At 44.9% G+C, this 23,079-nt stretch overlaps 1 protein-coding gene across 1 annotated transcript; it reads right to left on the minus strand.

The window, feature by feature from the left end:
- Window positions 1-541: 541 nt before the first annotated feature.
- On the minus strand, window positions 542-22,760 carry LOC144167335 (uncharacterized). Its single transcript, XM_077696629.1, has 5 exons — window positions 22,638-22,760; window positions 7,872-8,020; window positions 3,385-3,449; window positions 1,161-1,247; window positions 542-718 (listed from the first exon to the last, which is right to left on the minus strand). Exons 1-5 carry the CDS (start codon window positions 22,746-22,748, stop codon window positions 600-602), a joined length of 531 nt encoding a protein of 176 aa, XP_077552755.1. The 5' UTR covers window positions 22,749-22,760; the 3' UTR covers window positions 542-599.
- Between the last annotated feature and the right edge of the window lie 319 nt (window positions 22,761-23,079).

Raw genomic sequence — 23,079 nt, forward strand, 5'->3', positions numbered from 1 at the left:
TCGGTGTTCTGACAGAAGGGACAAAGAGATCGAAAGCTGCAATCAACACTATGGAGCAACAAGCCACTGGTGCCACCGTCCTGAAGCAGCCCCGGGTACCGCCATCGTTCCGGGGAGTACCCGTTGAAGACCCCGGAGAATGGTTGGAGAAGCTGGAGCGCGTCCCCATCTTCAACAGGTGGGACGATAAAGAAACTTTCCGGAACGTCTTCTTTTACTTAGAAGATGCAGCTCGAACTTGGTTCGAGAACCATAATACCTCTTTGACCGACTGGACTCAATTAAAAAGCGAGTTCCTTAAGACCTTCACTACCCTGGTGAGAAAAGAGCGAGCTGCGCTTTTGCTTGAAACTCGAACGCAGCAAATGCACGTCACTGCCGCATTGATCTTCATATCACTGGTCACTGTCAAGGCACGCAAATACATAACCACAACGCAAGACAAGCAAAAGATGGTTTGTGCACTGCAAAAATCATTAATACCTGAATGAACGCTTTATTGTTTTCCCATTTGTGCTGAAACGCCGGCAGAAGGTCTTTTGGATATGTAGAGGTCAGCTGTGTTCATGGAAGCGCTCGAGTTTCATGTGTTTTACCAACTAAATGCAAGTTTCTTTGTCGAAACCGCGAACCTTTGTATGACAGTTTTCTTCAAACGCATCGATGCAGGTTTGCGAGACATTGGTTTTGATGCCGTTGGCCGATCCCATGACGCATTCTGCACAAAATATAGGCGAAATTAAGATTTTGTAATGTTTATAAGGCATACAAAAAGTACCAGGTGTTTTAATTGTGATAAGTCATGAACAACACAAAGGTAAATCCTTTTGCAGCGCTTCTGTTGCCCTCGCAAGCAAGCTAGCTGCTTACAGACTAAACAGAAGTTCACAACAGTAGTGTCCTCTGAACAGGAATGGTTAATCTTCCCGGGGGCTTAAGGCTGCAGTGGGAACTTACGTAGTATGAAATCGCCATTTTTTTACCGTAATCTGCACGCGCTAAACGCTTTATTGGACATTTTATTTGCGTTTTGTTGCTACGTGTGAGCCAGCACTTCCAAACAAGGTAAAAAAACATTTAACTAATAAAAACCTATATAAAGCAGGCACTGTCTCTTGAACATTTGGATCAAAGGAGCGCTCGATGTTCGCTCGTCTTACCAGGCCGGCCTAGAAGAGGAAGGGCTGCAATGACGCAAGTATTGTAGTCCGAGTACAGGTATGTAGCAGTGCCCGGGGATTCATGCTCTGTAAGAATTGAGATGCAGCGTTCATCACAATTTCTCATGGTGTATTGGTCTTTGTGTCACTTGCTTCTGCAAAATATTTTTGATTGCCAAACATCTGACGGAGAAGTGCATTTTAATTGTGGTTCGGAATTCTATTTCGTTTGACATTCCCAACTATTTAGGACGCAATCATTGTTTTAATGGCTTTAAGAGGTGTTGAATGGTCTCGAAATATGGGCATCGGTCGCCTCTTCTTAGCAAAGATGCAAATAAGCCTTAAAGTCATAAATGAGACTACTGTCCGAACCACTACAGAAGAACAGAAATTCTTCCAACATCACCGAAAGAAACCAATGCGGAAAACGTACACCACAGGGAATGTTTCAGGTTACTTAACAAGAAAAAAAGAACTGACTCCTGGTAACCATGAAGAACAGAAAGTGTGCTAACCCAAGCTTCTTGGTACATCACTAAAGTTCAATAAAAAGGTTACGAAGACGCGAAGGCGGCGAGATGACACAGGGCGCTCATTTATAGCACAGGTTCCTATCAGTTTTTTCGTCCTTTCGTTGTGCTGCTTGTTTTCAAAATTTAAAGAAAAGACAACCAATCATGACTACATTTTTTGTATTGTTGCTGTATCCGAGACACGGTGGCGTGGGAAAACTGCCATGCGGTTATATGCCCTAGAGTAATAAAGATCCAAAGAATCATTAGCTTAAGATAGTTGCCGTCCCAAGGACACAGTACTTTTTCCCAACGTTCTCGGTGGATAAACGCCACAAAAGGAAGTCTTATTTTGAATAGAACACCCGTCGTCATTCATTGCTTAATCGGCAGACCGTTTACCGATAAGATCGGACCAAGGTCGCGAACATTTTCTGTCTGACACTCAAAGCCATACCCGTGGTTCCGCTTCACAACAAGGCACTCGAGACAAACAGCAAACTTTAGGGTCCAATAGACCTGGGTCCACGGCCCTAACTGCGCTCTACAGTTCATCGGGTCAAAGTAGCATTGAATTTGCGTGCGGATATGGTACACGTGCTCCCCGAGACCTCCTTGGACAGTAAATGTTCACGTTCGCCTGGGGAGGCAGCCTGGGCTCTAGGGAATTAAGAGGGGCGAGAGATTTGTCAAGCGATTATGGGATCCATTCCCACTAGAAATAAGGGGGGATGGATGGGTATGAGGATCAGGGAGGACAGAATGTGTGGCCAGGGAACTGATAGATGAGGTGAAGAATGTGATGGGAGGTGCGTGAAGATGTTTGCGCCAGCTGGATGAGGCACGCAGCCTCAGTAGTGAGGCTGGGAGTGGGGCTGGGTGCTTGAGTGACCAATCCCTGCTACCAACAAAGCAAAGTCCTCGAATTGCTGAAGCGATCACACCATTTGACTCAAAAATGTGATCTGAGCTATGGCACTGGGCATTGCAGAACATCACGCTTGCATTGAGTAGGGCCACAGCGCAGAAACGATTTCCAAAGCGAAGCTTTCTATTGCTAGGCGAAATCGATTTGGTGTACGCATCAAGTCTGCCGCCGTAATAAAATGCTCATGCGTGGAGCACCAACACCTTGGTGATTAGTCAGAAGTAAAGGAGGAGAGATTGCTAAGGTTTATAGCAGCATTTATAGCAGTAATGCGAGCGCAGCAACACACCGCGTGAAGCACACTTCTAGCGATAACGGCGGGTGGTGCAGGTGGAGCAGGGGAAACGTGGCAATGGTCAACACTGCCCTTAAGTTACTTCAAATGGGTGTGCCAAGCCTAATGCGCATAACAGCGGATGCACGTCACAGGTTTGCTGGTTGACCCTATGTACTTAGCGCATGGGCGCTTCAGCCAAATGACATGCGCATTTCTGCCATCCGCGGCATATGAATTGTTGGCGGCATAGATTGGCAATTAGAGTGCAATATGGCGGAGCTGAAAAATGGGTTTGGTTAGATTGTACGGGAACATAGATTTAAACTTGCTAAAAGTAAGTAAAAATTTGAAGAAGGACATTACAAACAAAGAGAGTCTGCCACGTCTTTTCTTCGTCCTGAGCACTTCCCCTTCTTTGAATACAGAGCACCATCTAGTTAGATCCGCCCGTTATAACTTACAATAAAACAATGTGCACTTATCGAACGTAATAATGAAATTTACCTTCACCCAGAGTCAAATCAGCCTCGTCACTTCCCGGTCTTGCTTTGGCATTGAAGCGCACACTCCTATAATTGAGAAAAAATCAGTTATCAACATTGTCTGTTCATTCTGAGTTTGGGAAGCTCAGCATTGCTGCTTCAAGGCCCCCATCTGGATTTTCGACACCTTCTTTGGTCTACAGAGATAACACATCAATATTCATTGGTCGCCACGTTAATAAATCACAGTAAATTCATGGCGCCTATATCTACCTCAGTGAGTTTCTTTTGGCAAACAAGGAAAGCCTACTACAGTCAAGGTTAGCATGGTTTCTTCACTGCGTTTCATCGTGTTGGTATACTGGCCTGAAGCACGTGTTTGCATTTGTCCCGCAGTGTAAACATGGCCGGGGAATTATGTCACGCGATCAAAATTTAGTTTACAACACATAAATAGTAGTGGTGTTATTATATTATCCAGCATTCTTACTTCAATATCGCTACAACATTTGCAAACATGCAATGGTTGAAGCAGAACCTTAACGTCAGACAATCAAATCCGTTGAAATAAAATAAATCAGAATTTCAACGCCAACCGCGGCGGGGTTCAGGATGTGCTGGGCACAACAAAATCTTTTTACTCTTCTTTGCGAGGAAAGCGCCTCGTATACACAAGAAATGTCTCTCTGTGTCTATCAGGCATTGAAAGCTGACATACGTGGTACGTGATGCTGATAAAGCAATCGCGAAAGAAAGCTTGCAGAATAAATGTGTTTCGCGTAGAGAATGCACACACACACACATACATTGTGAAATACGCCGCTAGGGATAGCTGCGTATTTCTCAATGTATGAGTGTGTGTGTGCGTTTTCTGATAGCTGCGGCTGATTCATCTAAAATGTAAACAAACGCCGTAACGTTTTGTGCGCCTAAACTTACTCAACATTCCAAAAAGGGACGGTCAATTTTCTTTTCAGTTTTTGGTTGGCGAATGAAGTCGCAAAAAGCATTTATACGGCACGTTCTTCAATTCAGAACCTGAGCACACGGTTTCTCGCGCCATAAATTGACTCGGGAGTGTGGTCTTACGCAATTTTATAAAAGAGACTGGGGTGTCTCCTTTTTCAACTTAATTTACATAACTTGTTTAGGGGCTAGTTGTTAGGCGTAATTTAGAAATGACAGGATGTTTGCACCTGACTGACCTGACAGTCGTGAATGAAAGTAGTAGTAGTAGTAGTAGTGGTAGTCGTAGTAGTAGTAGTATTGTCAGTACTTTTTTACTATGTAACAACAAACACTACAGGCCGAGCATTTCGACCGCATGGGCGACCAGTCTGGTCTGTTCTTCTTTCCCTTCTGAGGCAAGCCAGTCGATTCAGGTGGTGATGGGAAGAAACGGGAAGGGATACGAGCCGGATACCTGAGCCGCCAGGCAGTAAAATAAGAAATAAAATAACGCCATTGAAAAGGTTTGAAGTTGTGAAATCAGGCGTTTGCGGCAATGAGCAATATTTCTGTAGGCAATAATTTTTCGAGCTAACTGGAGGCGAACTTTTCGGTCCGTCCGTTTGTCACCTGAACCAGCTTGGAATGTTACTGATATGCTCCCTCACTGGCGGGGCACAGACCCACTGGAATGTCTGGTGAGGGAGAAAAGAGTGCACAGGGTTGAAACTAAAGGATGCGAGTGAGATAACGAAAGTGACAGTATTTGAGCGTTGAAATGAACGAGAACAGAACATAATGGTTTATTGCAGGTGGAATGCGCATGGAGTTGGAAAATTAGAGGAAAACAAGGGGGCGGGCAATTATCACGGTTAAACTACAAGAGATAGCGGCTGAAAGGAAGATAGAGATGTGGTGGAGGGAATTAAAAATGGGAGGAAGTGCAAAAGTGGAGGACGGAGCAAAAAAAAAGTTTGTCGGTAGGAGTGGGGACGAGCAGAGCATGAGGATGAGGGAACGCGGGATGTGAAAAAATTAAGAAACAAAAAAAATGTTTCAGTGAAGTAGTCGCTTTGTCTAATCCCTACAAACTTGGTAGTATTGAAATGGGCTATGAAAGCAAAATACAATATGTTCAGTTTGAACAAACGGACCGGTAGTAACTTGCTTTGCTTCATCTAAGCAACGAAAGACGTCTTTTTACGGCCGAAAAGAGCTAGCAATAATTATACCATTCCAATTTCGCACTACGGCGACGTAATATGGACATTACTGACAAATTACGACTAGTTATCGGTGTGTTAACTACACGTTACCATACAGGTGATACGATCAAACAGAACTAGAAGAACTACAACAACGTCCCAGCTGTGTTTTTGGCAGTACCTTACGTCGGCGCCTGCCAATACTACAAACAAAGTTTTGTAACGTCACAGTGAAATCACCTGTATGTCGCCGTGAAGTCCCCACTACCCGTTTAGTCTAGTGTGCGTAAAATTTTGATAACTTGTTGGAAGCTTGAGATAAAATTGGTCTCACCATAAACTGGACAAAGTAGTTTTTTAGTGCATCACGCTTGAGTTTGGTGTTTATGGCTCCTTCTAAAGCGCGGCATAAAAAAGACAAAATGACTTTGAAGTTAAATTTAACTTCCAAATTTAACTTTGAAGTTATATCTTTCAAAGTAAAATGCAGGCTAGTGTTGAGGGACGAGAAGAGAGCGCAAAACGGTATATGGGGCAGATGTTTGCGGTAGTGAGAAGATAGAAAAAAACAACGAATAGAAGAAAGTAAGCGCAATAGAAGACAACGAGGACGAAGTCATAGTCTATGACTTAGAAAGTCATAGACTTAACGGTTGGAAATGAGGGTGAGAGGTAGAATTAAAGCTATGTGGACCATTGGAACGAAAGAAAAGTACAACTGAGAGAAAAAGGTTTGCGAATTGGCAAAAACCAAGAACGTTGTATAAAAGTGCACATACAACCTCCTTGGGAAGAACAGCCCATTTAGCGAGTTGTTAGGAGGTTGCCGTAAAAAATCGCACGAAAACACTCTGGGTAGAAGAATTGGACGACACGAGCGTTTGTGACGTCTTTCAGTGTCGTTTTATGTAAGGGATGTTTTAGGGGCGAGGCTCCTTAAGTCATGGGTCTGTCCATCCCTTGTGTCTCGTGGTACGTGACCGCCGCATGCTTTCGGAGATGTCGCAAAGTCGGCCGCGTTGCACGCGCAAGAACCGGCTGCAACCGGCAGCGCAAACTCGGCACCGGGAGCGCGAGCTTGTCTGTGTTCGCCTACGGAGGCGCGAGCGCACGTGCACTGCGAGGGGGAGATCACGCAAGAGATCACGCCACGAACGGAGGCAGTCGTTCTCGGAGATCGAACGAGACGCAAGGACCTTTGCTCGTTTCCTCTCGTCTTGTTCGGGCACAAGTTCGCCCTAAATAAAATTTCTTTCTTTACCGTTGCGTCCCATTCTACGTGACAAATTGTGGTGGAGGTGCGGGGTAGTCCTCGATGGCGCGGGGTCTTTCACCAGTTCTGGGCCTGGGAGCATTGACTCCGAAAATAAAAGTTGATTTGTACAATGTATGCACACAGTCTTACGTTTTCCCTAATGACGTAATGGGCGAACTTTCACGGGAGAGTTACGGTTACCGATGATCTCCCCCTCTCTAGCTTCGCCCCACTTATCATCATTCATTCCGTGGATATGGCGGGAATTTTCCTCTTGAGTATATAAATTCCTCTTGCGTTTTTCTATCACAATGGGTACACATCTCAAATAAGAACAAAGGTATATGAGAGCAGTTTTGTTTTCATTACAACAACTAGATTAAAAGTCATGCACCCCTCCGTACAAAGACGATGATGGTTAAACACAGAGGTTTTGCGTGATGGATTCTTCGGTTGGCCAATCCCAAACGGCGAGTATATCTACTCTGGAGGTACGCACCACTTTTCTATGATACCCTCAGCAACTCTCGGTTGTGGTCTCCGTAGGCCTCACGTGCCGGGTTGGGGTGTACGGCGCGAATCTGTACCTTCTGCATGGCGTTCGCTTCGACTATGTCGAAATGGAGCATTCGAATAGACGCCAGCGTCACAACGCGAGGGACACAGGTTTGATTACGGCCACATGAAGCGTTTTTTTCTTTCACTTCACCCACGATCATCCATCATCATCGTCAAAGAACGTTTTTCCTGAAGGGCGTATTGGCGTACAACGCCATCAGTGAGGACAGTAAATATTCGCTTTAAAAATTCTTTCACATCATAGTCGTATTTACGTACGCCACCGGGCACGCCGAACTAGCGTTGTATTGCAATAACTGCGGTGAGCTTGTTGCGACTCCAACTTTGCTACTCAGAAGAGCGCGATTATAACCGGGAGATTACCGTTGAAGCCGACGGTGTTTTCATGTAGCCTTGTGTCCCTGTTTCGTGCCCTTCACATATTATAAGTAAACGACTGCGTGCTCAAGTGCTATTACGGAGCTTCGCTAGAGAGTTAGAACGTTATTATGAGTGTTTCTCGACATAGCATACAAGTCTTACGGCTGGCCCTCCGGCACGGTTAGTTGCCAGATGTAGACGGCGCTTTGTTCAGCTTCGTTGATCTCTGTTCGGACAATTTTTGAGCAGTCAAGATCGCCATCATCGTCCATGTCGTACATCACGTAAATTTCTGGCATCTTCTCAAATATCTGCAAGAGAAAAGTAGCGAGTTGGCTGCGGTTACAGTCTTTGTTTTTATAAAACGGGGGACAAAGTAGCTCATTGTTACCAAGGTGAATGTTCCTTAGTGAAAACAATATTACTACCTCTTTTTCCATTGTAGTGACAGTAACGTTGAAAACTGAAGAAATTGTTACAATTCTTCTTGTACCTTGTCAGACTTAGAGGGACACTGAAGTGAATTTCTCAAGCTCCTGTTTTTGCTTGCACTGCGCAGACGGGCTCGAATAAACACACTGTTGATTGTTTATCCGGTCAATATGGTGGTATTTATTTTACAAAGGCCGAACAAAAGAAAACTACTATGCCTGGTCTGCGGCGGCCGCACCAAGCAAAGCGGCGACGTCCATACGAGGTGCTAGTGTGATTGGAAGATGTCCAAGAGAAGAATTCAGTTTTCGCTTCGGTTCTGTGAAACCCCATGCTTGGCATCCGACAGTATTATTGGCTGGGCATTCTCGATCTCTTAGTAGTCGGCATACCACGCTGTTGCCCTGTTTCCGGCTGTAAAATACGTCGGATGAGCCTACCACGACGGCATTAAATCGTAATAATCACTTGCCGAGGCGTGTGCTGTGGTTGAACGCCCTCCGCGTCACCGGAGATGCTCCAATGGGATGATCTTTTCCGCACCTTTGGAGCCTGCCCTTTATCGTAAAAGGCGTTTTCGCACCAGGCGAAGGTCGGCTTATTCGGGGCTGTGCCCGCAAGCACTCGTACTTATGGCAACATCACGCCGACGAGAACTCACCAGCGCGTCAGTGTCAGTCTGCACGCATTCTGCGAACTCGCGCATGGAGCAATGAGCATTAAAGAGCAAAAATGGGGAATCTAGTATACAAAACATTGCCCAAAAACAAATAAAGCAAGGAAAATATCCGCTATCTGGAATTCCAACTTGCGAATTACAATGCAATATACCTACTGCTCCACAACACTCGCCCATAAGCCAGCGCTGTCAGGGGTGGAATATAAAGTCTATATTCTGTAGCCTGTCTACATTTTTATTTGTTTAGCATTCCCAGCAGCTTTCATGGGTATTTCTTGAATTGAAGTAAGCGTCCCTCAAATTACTAGAAATATCTAATCTCTAGCGGCTCCATTTGTTAGGCTAAAAAGCATTCTCAGATGTGTGGTCGGGTTGCCGTCCGCTGTGCTAGTTCACCCAACAAAAAAAGTGCTTCGCGCACCCTGGATTTACGCTGTACGATACATTTTTCGGGTGATTTTATTTCCTTAGTACCTATATCAACTTCGCTGACCCTTCTCACGCCTTCATTTGGCCTTAGAGTTTTCTACTAGCGTACCAGTCAGCGAAGCCTCCCACGTGCGCTTGTGTGGAGCGACGTGGACTTAGACCTTGATACAGCCTTCAAACTAGCAAATTAAATGCACATTTTGCAGGGACAAACTTGTGAGAGCGGAAGCTTGGGCGAGTTTGTAATACGTTGCATTAGTGGGAAGCGCAAACTAACTGGGGTCAAGAGAAGAGAACAAAAATATAGACGGCACGAAGCGCTACTATCAACTGAATTTTTATTTTGAAACAACCCCGCTTATATACACCAGAATATTGGTCACTGTAAAAGAAGGGAAGTATTGGGGAGCCTTCAAACGTAGCCTTAGAAAATATACATTGTAACGAACACTAAGAAACTTACAGCTATCAAAGGCTGCTAGTGGCCATTTGGGCTTACATTGCCTCAGGTGCTGCTGCAGGCCTCGTCTTGAACAATGCACGGTTATAGGCCTACACAAATATCAGACCACCCGAGAAATTTTAGAAGCCGCGGAAAGTCATAGATTGGGTTACCAGTGTATCAGTGTTCCTTCTGTATTACAGTGTCGATGCGAGCTAGTTGTTACTTCATCATGGGAACAGCTTAAGCGCCAGGCACAAATGGAGGAACGAAAACAGACAGGAAAGGGTGCACGAAGACCTGAGTTGTATCCGCTCCAAAAGCGTTTATAAAGGCCCAAAAAACACGATGTAATACTAGCTGTATCACGTGTGAAACCGATTACCGCTGCATCACTCGCCTTATTAATCGTTTACATACTTCACCTCGCCCGAAAGAAGGTCAACTGAAGGCTTGCTCACACATGGGTCCCCCATCTGTTTTTATGACGTAGGCCTCGAACACTTCCCGTTCTTCTTTTTTACGGTATGAATGCAGCACTGGGTTCATATCGAACTCTGGTAAGACCCCTTGGCTTGCATTCCGTCTTACAGTGAAGGGCCAGCTTGCTTCCTGTTCCCGTTTTCAGCGTCGCCGCATGCTCGCGCAACCGGTCAGTGAGGCACCGCCCCGTTTGTCGTACGCATACACGGCCGCACTTCAAGGGAACCTGATACACTACGTTTTTTGTACCCTCCACTAACGTAGTGGCATGTTTCTTGCTGCAGACAGAAGGCCTAGGACCACAGTGGTTAACTATGCGGCACATAGTTCCGAGTTTGTTGGGAGCGCTGAAGACCACGCGCACACCGGCACTCTCCGCAATTTTCTTTACGCGATTCGATAGGCCATGTAGGTAAGGGATGACGGCAATCTTCTGCCTTTGATTCTGTCCGCTTTCCGACCGCCTGGTGTCTTTGTGCTGCTCATTTAAAAGCGTTCCCGCAAAGCCGCATAGCATCGATGCAGGGAAGCCCGGCTGGAACAGTCTCCCGACCTGCGAGACAAAACTCTCCTGTATCTGATGCTGGCAGGACCTTACAAGGGCGTTCCTTAGGGCAGCGACCGCTATGCCCCGCTTGACCAACTTAGAGTGACCAGAAGCGAATTGAAGCAAGGCTTTCTTGGAGCGGGGACAGTACACCCAGCAAACGTGGTCCTCCAAGAACGTCAGCACAAGGCCGAGGGACATCAGGCGATACTCAAGTGGCAGCTCCATGGTAAGTGGGTGGCAGTCAAAAACTGCTAGAACCCGTCTAGAAGAGTCTTCGTCTGACGTGCCGCCTGATGAATTGAAAAGAACAAGGTAGTTGTCCACGAACCGGAAAAGGCGCACAGCACCAAGGTCACCAAGTTCGTGTTCCAACCGCCGGTCAAAACGAGCCTTCAACATGTCACTTAGCGCAGGGGCTTGGCAAGAGCCAATGCAGACTCCTTCCTTCTGCTGGTAGTAGGCTCCTGAAACTCCATAATTGAAGACTAGAGATAAGACCCGAGGTGTTCAAGGAAGCCGTCCACGCTCACACGGCAGTCATTCTGAAAGCGGACAGACCCGTACTTGCCGATCCCCTTGCTAACCACTTCCATAAGTAATTCCTGGGGCAGGGAGTAGTACAGTTCTTTGACGTCAAAAAAATATGGGGCACCGATGTGTCATCAAGTCTTCAGTTGACCTTGCTTCGAGCGAGGTGGATTATCTGTACGATTAGTAAGGCGAGTTCTGCAGCTGTAATCGCTTTCACACGTGGTGCAACCAGTATTACATGGTGTTATTCGTGCCTTTATAATCGCTTTCGGAGTGAATAAAGCTCTGTTGTTAGAGCACCTCTTTCCTGTCTGTTTTCCTTCCTCCAGTTGTGCCTGACGCTTAACCTGTTCCCATGTTCCTTGTGTACCATTGACAATAAAGGAACTGCACAATCTATCGGCTCGTGACTAATAGTGGCAAATGGTCGAGTGCTTCAAGTGACAATGTATATTTTAAGACTACCTTTTAAGTATCCCTGATACTATCCTTCTTTGACAGTGACTAACATATTTGTGTATATAACCGATGTTGTTTCCAAATAAATATTCAATTTGTAGCAGCGCTTCGTGCCGTCTATGTTTTCGTTCTCTTCTCATCTCCCAGAGTTTGCGCTTCCCATCAATGCAAAGGTGTCGTGGCTCACTTTCAACTGAACTAGCATATTGGCGCGGCCCGCTGGCGGCTAGACAACTGGGCCGACTGATTCTGTCGGTGGGTTGGCGACCCGTGCAGTAGCGCAGTGAAGCCAAGCTATCTCGTTTTTACGCCACAGGAAACTTTATAGAACATCGGCAAGGAGGGTGCAGAGAGGACGATAGCATTTTCGAGTTCGGTTTTCTACTGAATAAATTCGTGTAAACGCAGAAAAAGTGGTAGAGTCATGGCCTAGCGACTCCACACTACAATTTGAGCTAGTAATCGCGCAATGTTTACAAATCACTTTAGTGTCCCTTTAAGTATGACATGTTTTGGCCAGTCGCTGAGTTTTTACGCCTGATTAGAAAGCATTTTAATTAGGATGGTGTGTCAGATCAAGTTGCTTTGATATTACTCTTTCTCGCAAATCGGCCGTCGTCGGTTAACAGACGCGATAGTAAGTATACACGTATAATTTTCCAGCATTCGTGAGAATTTGGGCGCGCAGAGGTTTTGTGTGAACTAAGAAAATTGAAACAATTCATGTGCAGTAGGTGTAAGGGACGTTTCGAGGGGTACGACGGGATAAAGACACATCGCAAACCAGTGGGCATCTTCAAATAGCCACAGCGCGAAAAGGAACAAATACACGCGAAAAAAAACGGGACGAGCGCTATTAGCCGTAGAGTACATCGGATGCAACGTAACCTGGTATAATAATAGATTGTTCCAAGTGCGGTGGTGTGTTTTTTTTTCCGGTCTGTATTGCTTTCGTCTTCTTTTTTTTGGTTAACATGATGAGTGTGTATAAAAGGTGCAAGTTTCCTCATAATACATTCTGTTAGAAGTAAACACTCGGCCTGTCTTTTTGCTTATGTCTTTGTTTGCTTTCGCTCTGAAGCTATTTTCAAATGAACTACCAACTCGCCCAACAGTTTATGCAGTCGATATCCCTAGAATAGTTCGGAAGAACTAGGGGTGAACTTTTACAGGTAAATTAAGGCTCCGGGCATAATTTAAAGATCCATATATCAATTATATTGGTGCACTGTGTAATGCAGTGGCAAATTAAATTCTCACAAAACTGACTTCAGTGTGGTTGTATGAACAACCATAAATAGGGAGTAGGTCCTGGCACTTTGAAAATGCAATGCGTATGGCTATCAAGAACCATGCGCCGGTATTAATGCGATAGATGTTAATAAAAAAACTGAAGCCGTTCCACTCAATGTGAATGGTGTCGTAAGTGCAGAGCAGTGATTCGCCCTAATGGGCTGTAGCGCCGTTATCCGCTCACTGCTACCATCCAACGCATTCAAATTTTCCCCCTTCACAGTGCCAACGCGCCTCCTGCCTGAAACTGCGCCAGCGGGAGTTCTTTTCTCTTTGCCCTTTTCCTTCTGCACGTGCCGGTGTTGCACTGCAACTTTTTTTTGCTTACTATCGTAAAAACTAACCAAGCGGGCGTTCTTACCTAAAGGAACACGGGTGCTGCCCGTTAACTACGCATGTTTCACCTCAAATGTACCTATAGTTTTCTTTGCACTAAACACCTGGGAGATGTAGGACAAGCGCCAGCGGTTCACGAGTTCTGAACGCTTATGAGTATATGAAACGCTTGGCTTTCGAAGCCTGTGGGGTGCACCGCGAACGACAGTGGTACCACGGGACGCACTGTTGCTCTACTTAGGTCCAGCGAGCGAGCTACGACGACAAGGCGCGGCCCTACAGTGCTGTGCACTTAATTTAAAATTTGAAATCTATTGTGGAATTTGCGAGTTCTCGTTTCAGAGTTTCTTACGGCGAATGTGGAAAAAGAAAACTTCTTTAAACTCAATTTCACTCGAGCTATATTCGCAGATCGGCCGTGAGAACTCGAATTTTACCATGATGGTTATACCGTGCAAAACGGCCAAATATTTCGCTTTCTTTACGTTCGCTGTGACCCATTTGAATATTAGGTGGAAAAAATACGTTAATTTTTTCTGTTCGCTTGTACAGATGTATAAGTATCGCTGAAAGCTGCGGAAGGATGCTGTTTTCACAGGGAAGTTTTGATATGTGTGTTGGTTGAATTAGAAAGAGTAAAACCTAGAATGCGAAAATACGGCTCCTTAAGCAGTGTTTCTTAGCCTGTGTTGGTATCATGTGATTCCTTTTTGAACATTGAGTGAACGATCCGCTAGCCACTCTTTTTTAAAAACGTAGGCATTATTCTTATTTTGGTATTTTGCTTTCCAAATGCCCCTGAATACCCCATTTCAAGGGTAGCACGAAAAGAGAGGGAGACAGGCTACAAGCGAAGTGCAACCCAATACAAACAACTAAGTACATATTAAAGCAAAAAAACATAAACAAGTGTTACGCATTTTTAAAATGAATGCCCGTTGCAGCAAAGGTAAAAATTATGTATTGCAAAGCAAATACGACTGAACGCCGAAATGGACACTCGTGCACACATAGAGATTTTAACAGGTTTTAAACAGAGATTTACATTGATTAAAATTTAAAACACAGTGTTTAAAATAAGTTTAATGCGCAAAATCAGTTTAATGCCGCGTTAGTATTTCCTGGCATATCGTTCCTAGTTTGTCCGTTTCCGAAATGGGCTTGTATGCCATGCTACCGTTTAAAGCGGACCAAGGAGTCTTATGACACCTTCCTCTGGGGCGCTGCGTTTGTGCTGGCTTAAAGAGATTTAAAATGGGAAGCGGGGTCTGATGTAAGTCTTTATCTTAAGAGAACATGGAAGGTGGTTACCTTCGCATTGTACATAACTGCTCATAACGTCAGTGCTAGTTACAAAGTTCTTTACGGCGATATCGTTCTTACTCAGGTGAGAGCCGCGCGATGATGTAGCAGCATTTGTGAAAAGTAGTGAGTCTTTGCAAACACATTGCTGCGGAGGGCAGCAATATAGTACAAACAGTTGTAATAGTGAAGGAGCGTTTGATGAGCCAGTGTTGAACCAGCTTTTTCCCGAAACCCCATATCGTACTTGGGAGTGTGTATTATTCTACTCACCGCCATAACTTCGCGCTACACATGCGTGCAGGACATAATCCTATTCATTCGCATGGCCTGCGTCCATAAAACATGCTCAACCCAAACGTTGGCATATATGAAATACGCAAAGAACATAAACCCAAAATAAATTCGGGATCTTTCTCGGCAGATGGGGTTCTGATTGAGCCACACGCGCTGCTTTTTTACCACAAAACTCTCCTGCCCACATTCGTCAACAGTCAAAACTTCCGTTTTGCTTCGTTTGGTACCCCAAAATCGTAAATATAGCACCGGACATTTCAGTTGCTTGCAGAAAACGCGGACCGAACCAAGCACCGGCTGTGGATTTAAAAACACCTGGGGCAGTAAAAGATTGGATATGCGGGAAGAAGCTCGGAGACGAAAACGGTTTTCTCACAAGTAGGAACGACGTCTGGTATTGCGAGGTCATTCAATATGTGCATTTAATTACTTACTCGTCTGCTTGAACCAGATTGGGAGTACTCCTTCGGTCGCTAAGGGAACCTTAAGCTCTGTCGCTGAAGCTTCAGTATCTACCCGTTTGTGGGCACCCGGTTAGCGAGCTATCGTCGCTTCTATAGCTCATTTTTTACACCCACCGCTCTGGTACTATTTCAGAATATTCAAAATAAGAAGAAAAAACTGTGTTCCACCCAATGTGTATCGTTGGAGATGTGGTTGAAAGCTATGCAGATCAGCTGGTTCACACGTGGCCCCAGCTTCATTTACAACGTAGAGGAATGCACGTCCGTCCACAGGCAGAAAAAGCCATCCATTGCTTCACTATAATTCGGAAACACTACCAAAGGCAGATACAAATATTCAAAAAGAAAACATGTTAATTTTTCCGTTTTTCGTGATCGCGAACATGTTTAGAAGGAGCTGCGAGAATTTTTCCATTTTCGACAGGAAATCTGCAACGTAAGTTCTAACTTTTTTTGGCATTCCTGTTTCATAAAGCTCTAGAGCACGTTCGTACCAAATATGAACCTCTTAGCACCTGTAGTTTTAAAGATATAAACCTTTTCTTCGGGCCTGGGGTTTCCGCGTTGAATCACACCTGGTGTCAAAGCAAGTAAAACAAACCTAGCTAACATCCGCTACAAGGTATCCCCTAATGGCCATACTCGCGTTAGACTGTTCCAATACTATGACAAGTTAAATCAGCTCGCTAGGTGCATTTTGGTAATGGTACAGCCAACAACTGAAATGCAACAAAACAGTCACAGTAGCCCTATTTGCCAACGCCGCCTGTGCAAAATCGCTGAATAAGGAAGTATTTCACCCGGCGGGGACTTTAAACCGTCGAAATATGTTTAAAAAAGCCATTCCGATGCATAGCACACGCACTTAGAAACAACAAGAAGCCACATAATAACAACGCCCGTCGAAACGCGATATCAACAACCCGCAGAAACCAGAAGCCTAACCAGCCCAGCCAGCGGGGTTAAATTTGGAAAAAAGAAAAATATTTCCTAGATTGCTAGCAAAGCCAAAGATGACCTTCTGTTGCATCGTACACTTTGTTACGAAAAGAAAAAAACTATAAATAAGTGCAGCGCTACGTCAGAAAAACCGCACACATACCGGGCTAGGAATATGACGACGGCCCAGGGACACAGGTAGCGTCGCCGAAATCTGAATAACTGTAGAACCTCTGCGGGCACAGAAAATTATAACCACTTGCCTTTACCGGCCGAGCAAGGGCTACCAAGATATGTAATACGTTTGTATGTAGAAAATACGGAAATAGTCGCCACAGAGCTGTCATAGTCCCAATGTTCCCGGATTCTAAACAGCACAGGGTTGCCTAAATTTTCCACATCCCTGCCAAAAGGCCACCGTTTTTGCCGCAGAGCACGGTAAGCAGTTTTGTAGCGTAAGCTACACTGGCCGAGGTTGAAGAGTCTCGCGGGGCTCCTTGAGAGCCGTGCTGTGCATGCGCGGGGAGCAGTGACATCACACGGCGCACAGAACGTTTCTCGCTGCCCGGCGTCTCTCACACCCCCCACGCGCCCAGTGTCTTCACCGACCTCCGTTCCGCACGTGGCGGCCCGTTCTACTTGATGATCATGCGAGGGGTGGCCGGGTGTGGAACGGATGGCTCGTGCATCGCAGCAAAACCGGCGTGCGCCTGTGGAACCTGCGCAGCTCTGGGGCGACTGGTGGCTCCGCGACGGAGCCGCTTCATAAATATAAATGTGTCACATAATGCGCATGCCGTGTGGGTGTCATTGAAGCAGCAGTAAGCACAATAATCAAGCTAATCCTAGACAACCGGGAAAGCTAAGAATAACCATCTGAACCTTACTTCACGTCACGTATATCCTGGCATAGCCGGGCTAAACCACTGCAATTTTTTCGGCTTAGAATAGTATTAAAAAGGCGAGGAAGAACTGTAATACAGCATCAGCGGCCTTTTTGACCAGCTGACCTTTGAACAACCCATTTGTTTTCCGTAGCTATATATTCGAGCATGGCAGTGGCTTACCTTTCCAACGGCCAGACGTCAGTGGATCTCACCAGTAATCCGGCGTCTCAGCTTATTTCATCAGAACACCGTGCATAAAAAGCTAAACCGGCAAACGCTGGCTCAATATCACTGCAAGCGTACATACCAAAGTTCACTCTCACTCTTTTTTGTCTTGCGCTCTGTACACACCCCATGAAGGTAGGGAGTGCTGCCTGCTGGGGAAGTAACCATCATCCCGGATACTTAAAGCTCTACACCAGAAAGGTTGGACCATGCTAGGAAGGCTCTTAAGGATATAGACAGCACTCCCTCACCGGAGCAGGATGTGTCCACCCTGGTGTAGTAGTTGGCCGCCAGCTCCAATGACCGACCAACTCAACTCTCGGCCCTCAGTCCCCAGCAGCAGTAGAGCACTTGTTACGGTGGCGGTCAAAACAGTGATACAGCCGAGGGTAATAAAAAACTCTGGGTCAAAACAGGCCGACATTGGAACTATACCCTGGAAACATTCAACGCACGCACTCTGTCTAGCGAGGAAAGCTTAGCTGGGCTACTAGACGAGCTCTTGGACATAAGTCTAATATTGTAGCGTGAACTGAAGTTTCAAGGACAGGAGAAGGCTTCACAAAGCTCACTAGCGGGCATATTCAGTGCTGTAGTGGACCTCAAGAGAAGAGCGAACATGGAGGGGGATTTTTAATACACAGTGTAATAGAAAGAAAGCGTAGGAGTTTTTGAGCATTCGTGAGAGAGCTGCAGCGGTTTTTATAAAGCTAAACAAGTTAAACATGTTAAAAATAGTACAGGCTTATGCACCAACAACCAGCTATGATGACGAAGCAGTAGACAGCTTCTACGAGGACGTGTCGAACCAGAAATAAAAAAATGAACAACGCAGTTCACGTAAGAAGGTAAGGAAGGTAAGAACCAAATAGGAGGAAGTTCACTGGGAAGACAATACCAAAAATCGAGGAGATACTCTGGTTAGATTTGCAGAGAGAAATGACCTGAGGTTCAGGAACACATTCTTTTACTAGCGAAAGAAAAGGAAATGGACGTGAAAAGTCACGAAGGTGCAGTGCAACAAAGAGCAAAATTGATTTCATCTTAAGTTACAACCCAGGTACTGTGCAATACGTAGATGTGCTAAGTAAGATTAGAAGCAGCGATCACATGGTTTTTCGACGAAAGATAAGGAATAATCTGAAAGGGGAAAAAACCAAACCTGAAAAAGCTCAGAAAACCCCGCATGTAGTCATGCAGGGCCAGATCGCCTGAGCTTAAAATAAATCTTCAGAACCACTTCTCGCTTCCAGACGAGCAGAACAAGGTCAGTGTAGACAGGCTAAATGACAACCTAACAACGGGATTTAGTGAATACGCACCAACTGTGTGAGAAACAACATGTTGGGAACAAATTGAAAGCTAAGAACACAGGGAACTAATTTCCAAACGTAACAACATTAAATTATCACGTATGGCACATCGGATTAATTTTGCTGAGCTTTCGAGACAGACTAACAGAAGTAAAGCAAATGATATTCGTTCCTAAAACATGGCAGCGATCTAGGAAACGCTGGAAAAAAGAGTTAAGCTTGAAAGCAGCTCAGAGAAAGGTAACCAGCGGCAATGACAGAATGTGAACACTGACGAACGACCGGGTAACAATCCATTCTTCATCAGGCTGTACGCCAGCAACATTAAACCAGGAAACATTACTGAGACTACAAGCTTGACTTGCAATGTCCCACTAGTAACTAAAGATAAAGTTGAAAAGGTTTCCAAAGGCATGAAAATATGAAAAGCTGCAGGTGACAAAGAAATAACCGCGGATCGTTTGAAGGAGGGAGGAGATATTCTACTCGAAAACCTTGCTGTGCTATTTTGGGAATGTTTGGAGACTCAAAAAGTGCATATAGCCTGGAAAAACGCCAACACTATTATGATTCATAAGAAGGGAGATCCAAAATACGTTAATAACTACAGACTCATCAGCTACGCTCAGTTGTTTACAAGCTGTTTACGAAAGTTGCAGTTCGCCGCATAAGTGACAGCCTTTATTCCCAACAACCCAGAGAGGAGGCTGAGTTTAGGAAAGTGTACTTCACTATGGATCACATCTGTGTTGTCAGTGAAGTGATAGAAAAATCCGCAGAGTACTCTAAACTCCTTTACACGGCGTTAATTGATACTGAGAAACCGTTGATTTCGTACTCACCGCAGCCGTGCGAGAAAAAATGAAACACCAGGGAATAAAGGAAACCTGCATAATAATTCTAGAAGATATACATAAGTAATGGACGGGCAGCATAACCCTCTCTAAGCAAGCCGATAAACTTCCAATCCGAAAGGGAGTGAGAGAGGGTGATACCACCTCGCCAAAACCAGTCACAGCATGTCTGGAGGGGGTATTGATGAAGCTTGACTGGGAAAACATAGACTTAAGCATAAACAGGGAATACTTGAGCCTTCTTGAGGTTTTGCCGATGGCATATTGCAACCTGTTTGAATATTACGCCTTGGCTGGACACTGACTTCGGGCATCAGCGAACAAGTGAAAGGCAAGGAAGAAGAAGACGAGGCGGACTATGTGGGGAAAGAGTAGGAAGATGACGTTCCGGCTGAGTGTACGAGCAGCGCATCGTTTCTTGGCAAAAGTTCGCCTTGTAAATAAGCCTTAATCAGTCCTCACTTGTAAACATCGTTACAGAAATGGTAAAGGTGCTGGGTTCGCTTGTTCGCTGATGCCTCGCGTCAGTGTACAGCCAACGCGTAATATTTGAACATGTCGCAATATTCTTTCTGAGCGAGACTGCAGGACACATGCAAATAATGCTTGAGGAACTACAATCCGAAAGCACACCCGGGGGGCTAAAAATAAATATGGAGAAATATAAAGGAATATGAAATAGGCATACCAAAAACGTCCGCTTAAGCTTACGAAACGAAACGCTAGAAGAAGTAAAACAATATAACTACCTCGGACGTATTGTTAGTGCTGACTACGACCACGGGAAAGAAATCCGGCGCAAAATATGTGTGGGTTGGGAGGCACTCGGCAAGGACTCCAAAATAATAAATATTAAGCTACCTCTGTCACTGAAAAAAAAATTACTACCAGTTCATACTGCCGGTGATGACATACAGAGCTCAAACTTGGCCCTTACTAAACAACTACAAGGCAATTCTAGGTTGGCTCAGAGGGCCATTGACCCAATAATGTTCGGAATCACACTCAGGGATATGAATAGAGTCACCTCGATCTGAGAACAAACTAGAGTTGGGGATATCTTTGTTCTAATAAAAAAAATTGACTTGGGCTGGCCATGTAGTGAGGCGAACCGACAACTGGTGGAAAATTTCGGTAACAGAGTGGATATCAAAAAATGGGCTTAGAAAAATGAAGCCCACTAACCCGATGGAGGAATGAAATTGAGAAACTTGGGGGTAAACTGTGGACTTGAGTAGCGCACGACAGGAGTGGTCTGAGGTTAATAGGAGAGGCCTTCGTCCTGCAGTGCACCCGAGTAGGCTGATTATGATGATGAAAAGATGTGAAAAACGTTCAGAACAAACTTTACGGAATTAGAAATTACGTTTCCTAATAATAGCCTTCATCGCTGTAGTTATGCGTGGCGTTCCTAACACGCACGTTCATTTTACCGGAATGTGGAACTGGATCACTGCTCGCCAAATCCCACAACGTCAAGACTAGAGTCACTATAGTTGCGGGACACCGTAAGATCTCCGTGGTTTAGTTGTGGACGAAAAAAAAATTAGGTGGTGAGAGTATACGTTTCGCATTGTAAGGCCTACATTGTAGACAAGAAATTTACATCTGACACCCTCTGCAATGGTGGTACGTAAACGAGGCAGTTCTGTGACACGCACAAAGTAGCTGATTAAATCTAAAATTGATGTCACACTAGTTAGACATATTCGGGATCCTTAACAGATAATGGGCTAAAGGCAGAGGTAGAGATATAGAGAAAATAAACTTTGTTGTCCAAAGGACGCAGGTTCCGATCGTAGTTATAGTCTTCTGTTCAACGTGCCCACGTAGTGTTTGATGTTCTTGCGACGGGAAGGAATCCCTGTAAAATTGGTGTTTAGAGCGGCCGAATCAGCAGTGAACGTGCCAAACCTGCAAATCTCATTTTATGTTTGTTTTGATAACAAAAACACAGGACACACCATTTTTTTTTGCTTCACGCATCGCAATGATTGCATGCTGTACAGGGCCAGCGCAACCAATGTAGTACGTAAGTAAGGTAGAAGTCAAAAGTTTTTAAGCAACGCCAGCGGTTTGTGCTCAAGAACTACGGGTGGTTTTGGGTGGTCGGTGGCCATACGAAGCATTGCGTGTATTGAAAACTTCGTCTCAGCGATGGACATATCCTAACGTAAGACTCCACAGCCAACCCACACGTAAGGTCAGCGTTGGTGGAATGAAATAAAACGGGAAAATAAAACGTGAAACAAATTCAACTGAGTCTCACTGGGATTATGTCCGGGTTGCAAATGCGACACATGGTGAGAAGACCGTTGAAGAAACAATTTGCCATTTATATCTGAAACCGGACTCTCGGGAAATAAAGCTTGTGCCAGTACACCGAGAAGAACATCTTCTTTCTCAAAAACCCAGCCGCAGCAATTGGCGGATAGAAATAAACGAACTGTAGTTATAATTATGAAGACGTACTATATTGGGTTCTTCAGTGGTTGCCTGTTGTCCGTACGATTGAAACGGGGTTTTTAAGCTTTGTGAAGACAGACAACTGCTACACTGCTAGTCTCGCGGCCTGTTTTAATTCGGGCAGTGAATATGAATATGGGAAGAGGACTACCCACATGTACCAGTGCATGAAAACAGATAAAAAAATGACTGCACGTTTGAGGGAGTACTATATTATTCTTGAATAATGCTGCCACTTTCTATAAAGGCTCAGCGGCGTGAGTTCACGTGTTGATACTAATCTTTACCGTAAGGGAGCTTATGAAATACCGTTGAAAACAAACTATAGAAATAACGTCATGAAATTCGGAATAAAGGACTGAGCTAAGATGCGCCGTAAGTATTTCTGCTGTGACGGGTTCCAGAACAAAATTGGTAATTACACGAAAAATAACAGCTATTTATGCGACAGCATTTGTTTTCGTCCGACATCACATTTCTTTCACCCCAGATATAAGCGAGATTCTGTCCAATATCATGGAAAAGAAAATACGTGAATCCCGAATACCTGATACACATCTGTGACCCCATCCTGATGCTCCGAAGTTGCCCAGACTATGCGGGGAGTTGAGGTAAACGCGAACAGACCTAACACCAACCCGACTGCGACAGACGGCATGTTTCCACTGTTGCTGTGCGTACAGTGACCGCATAACTTTCTAGAACTACTATATATCCGGGATATGACCCGAATTACGTCTGCAATAAACTTGGACGCGTAGTGGGCCTGTCGTTTAACCTCTTTGTTGTCGGAAATCATTTTCCACTGATAAGTGCTTCGGCGAAAAAACACGTGCCACAGTTGTAACGGGCGATTTTTTTCTTACTCGTAGGTTATTTTTGTTATATACGAGCATTTGTTCTGTTTTTGCCTATGGCATCACGCACGGATCCCTAGTTTTTGTTTCGTTATATACACAGTCAGTTTAGATGGACTGAGTGGCCTGATA

The sequence above is a fragment of the Haemaphysalis longicornis genome, unplaced genomic scaffold (assembly GCF_048455015.1).
Source record: "Haemaphysalis longicornis isolate Haplotype H1 unplaced genomic scaffold, Haemaphysalis longicornis Haplotype H1 scaffold_2, whole genome shotgun sequence".
Taxonomy (NCBI): Eukaryota; Metazoa; Arthropoda; class Arachnida; order Ixodida; family Ixodidae; genus Haemaphysalis; species Haemaphysalis longicornis.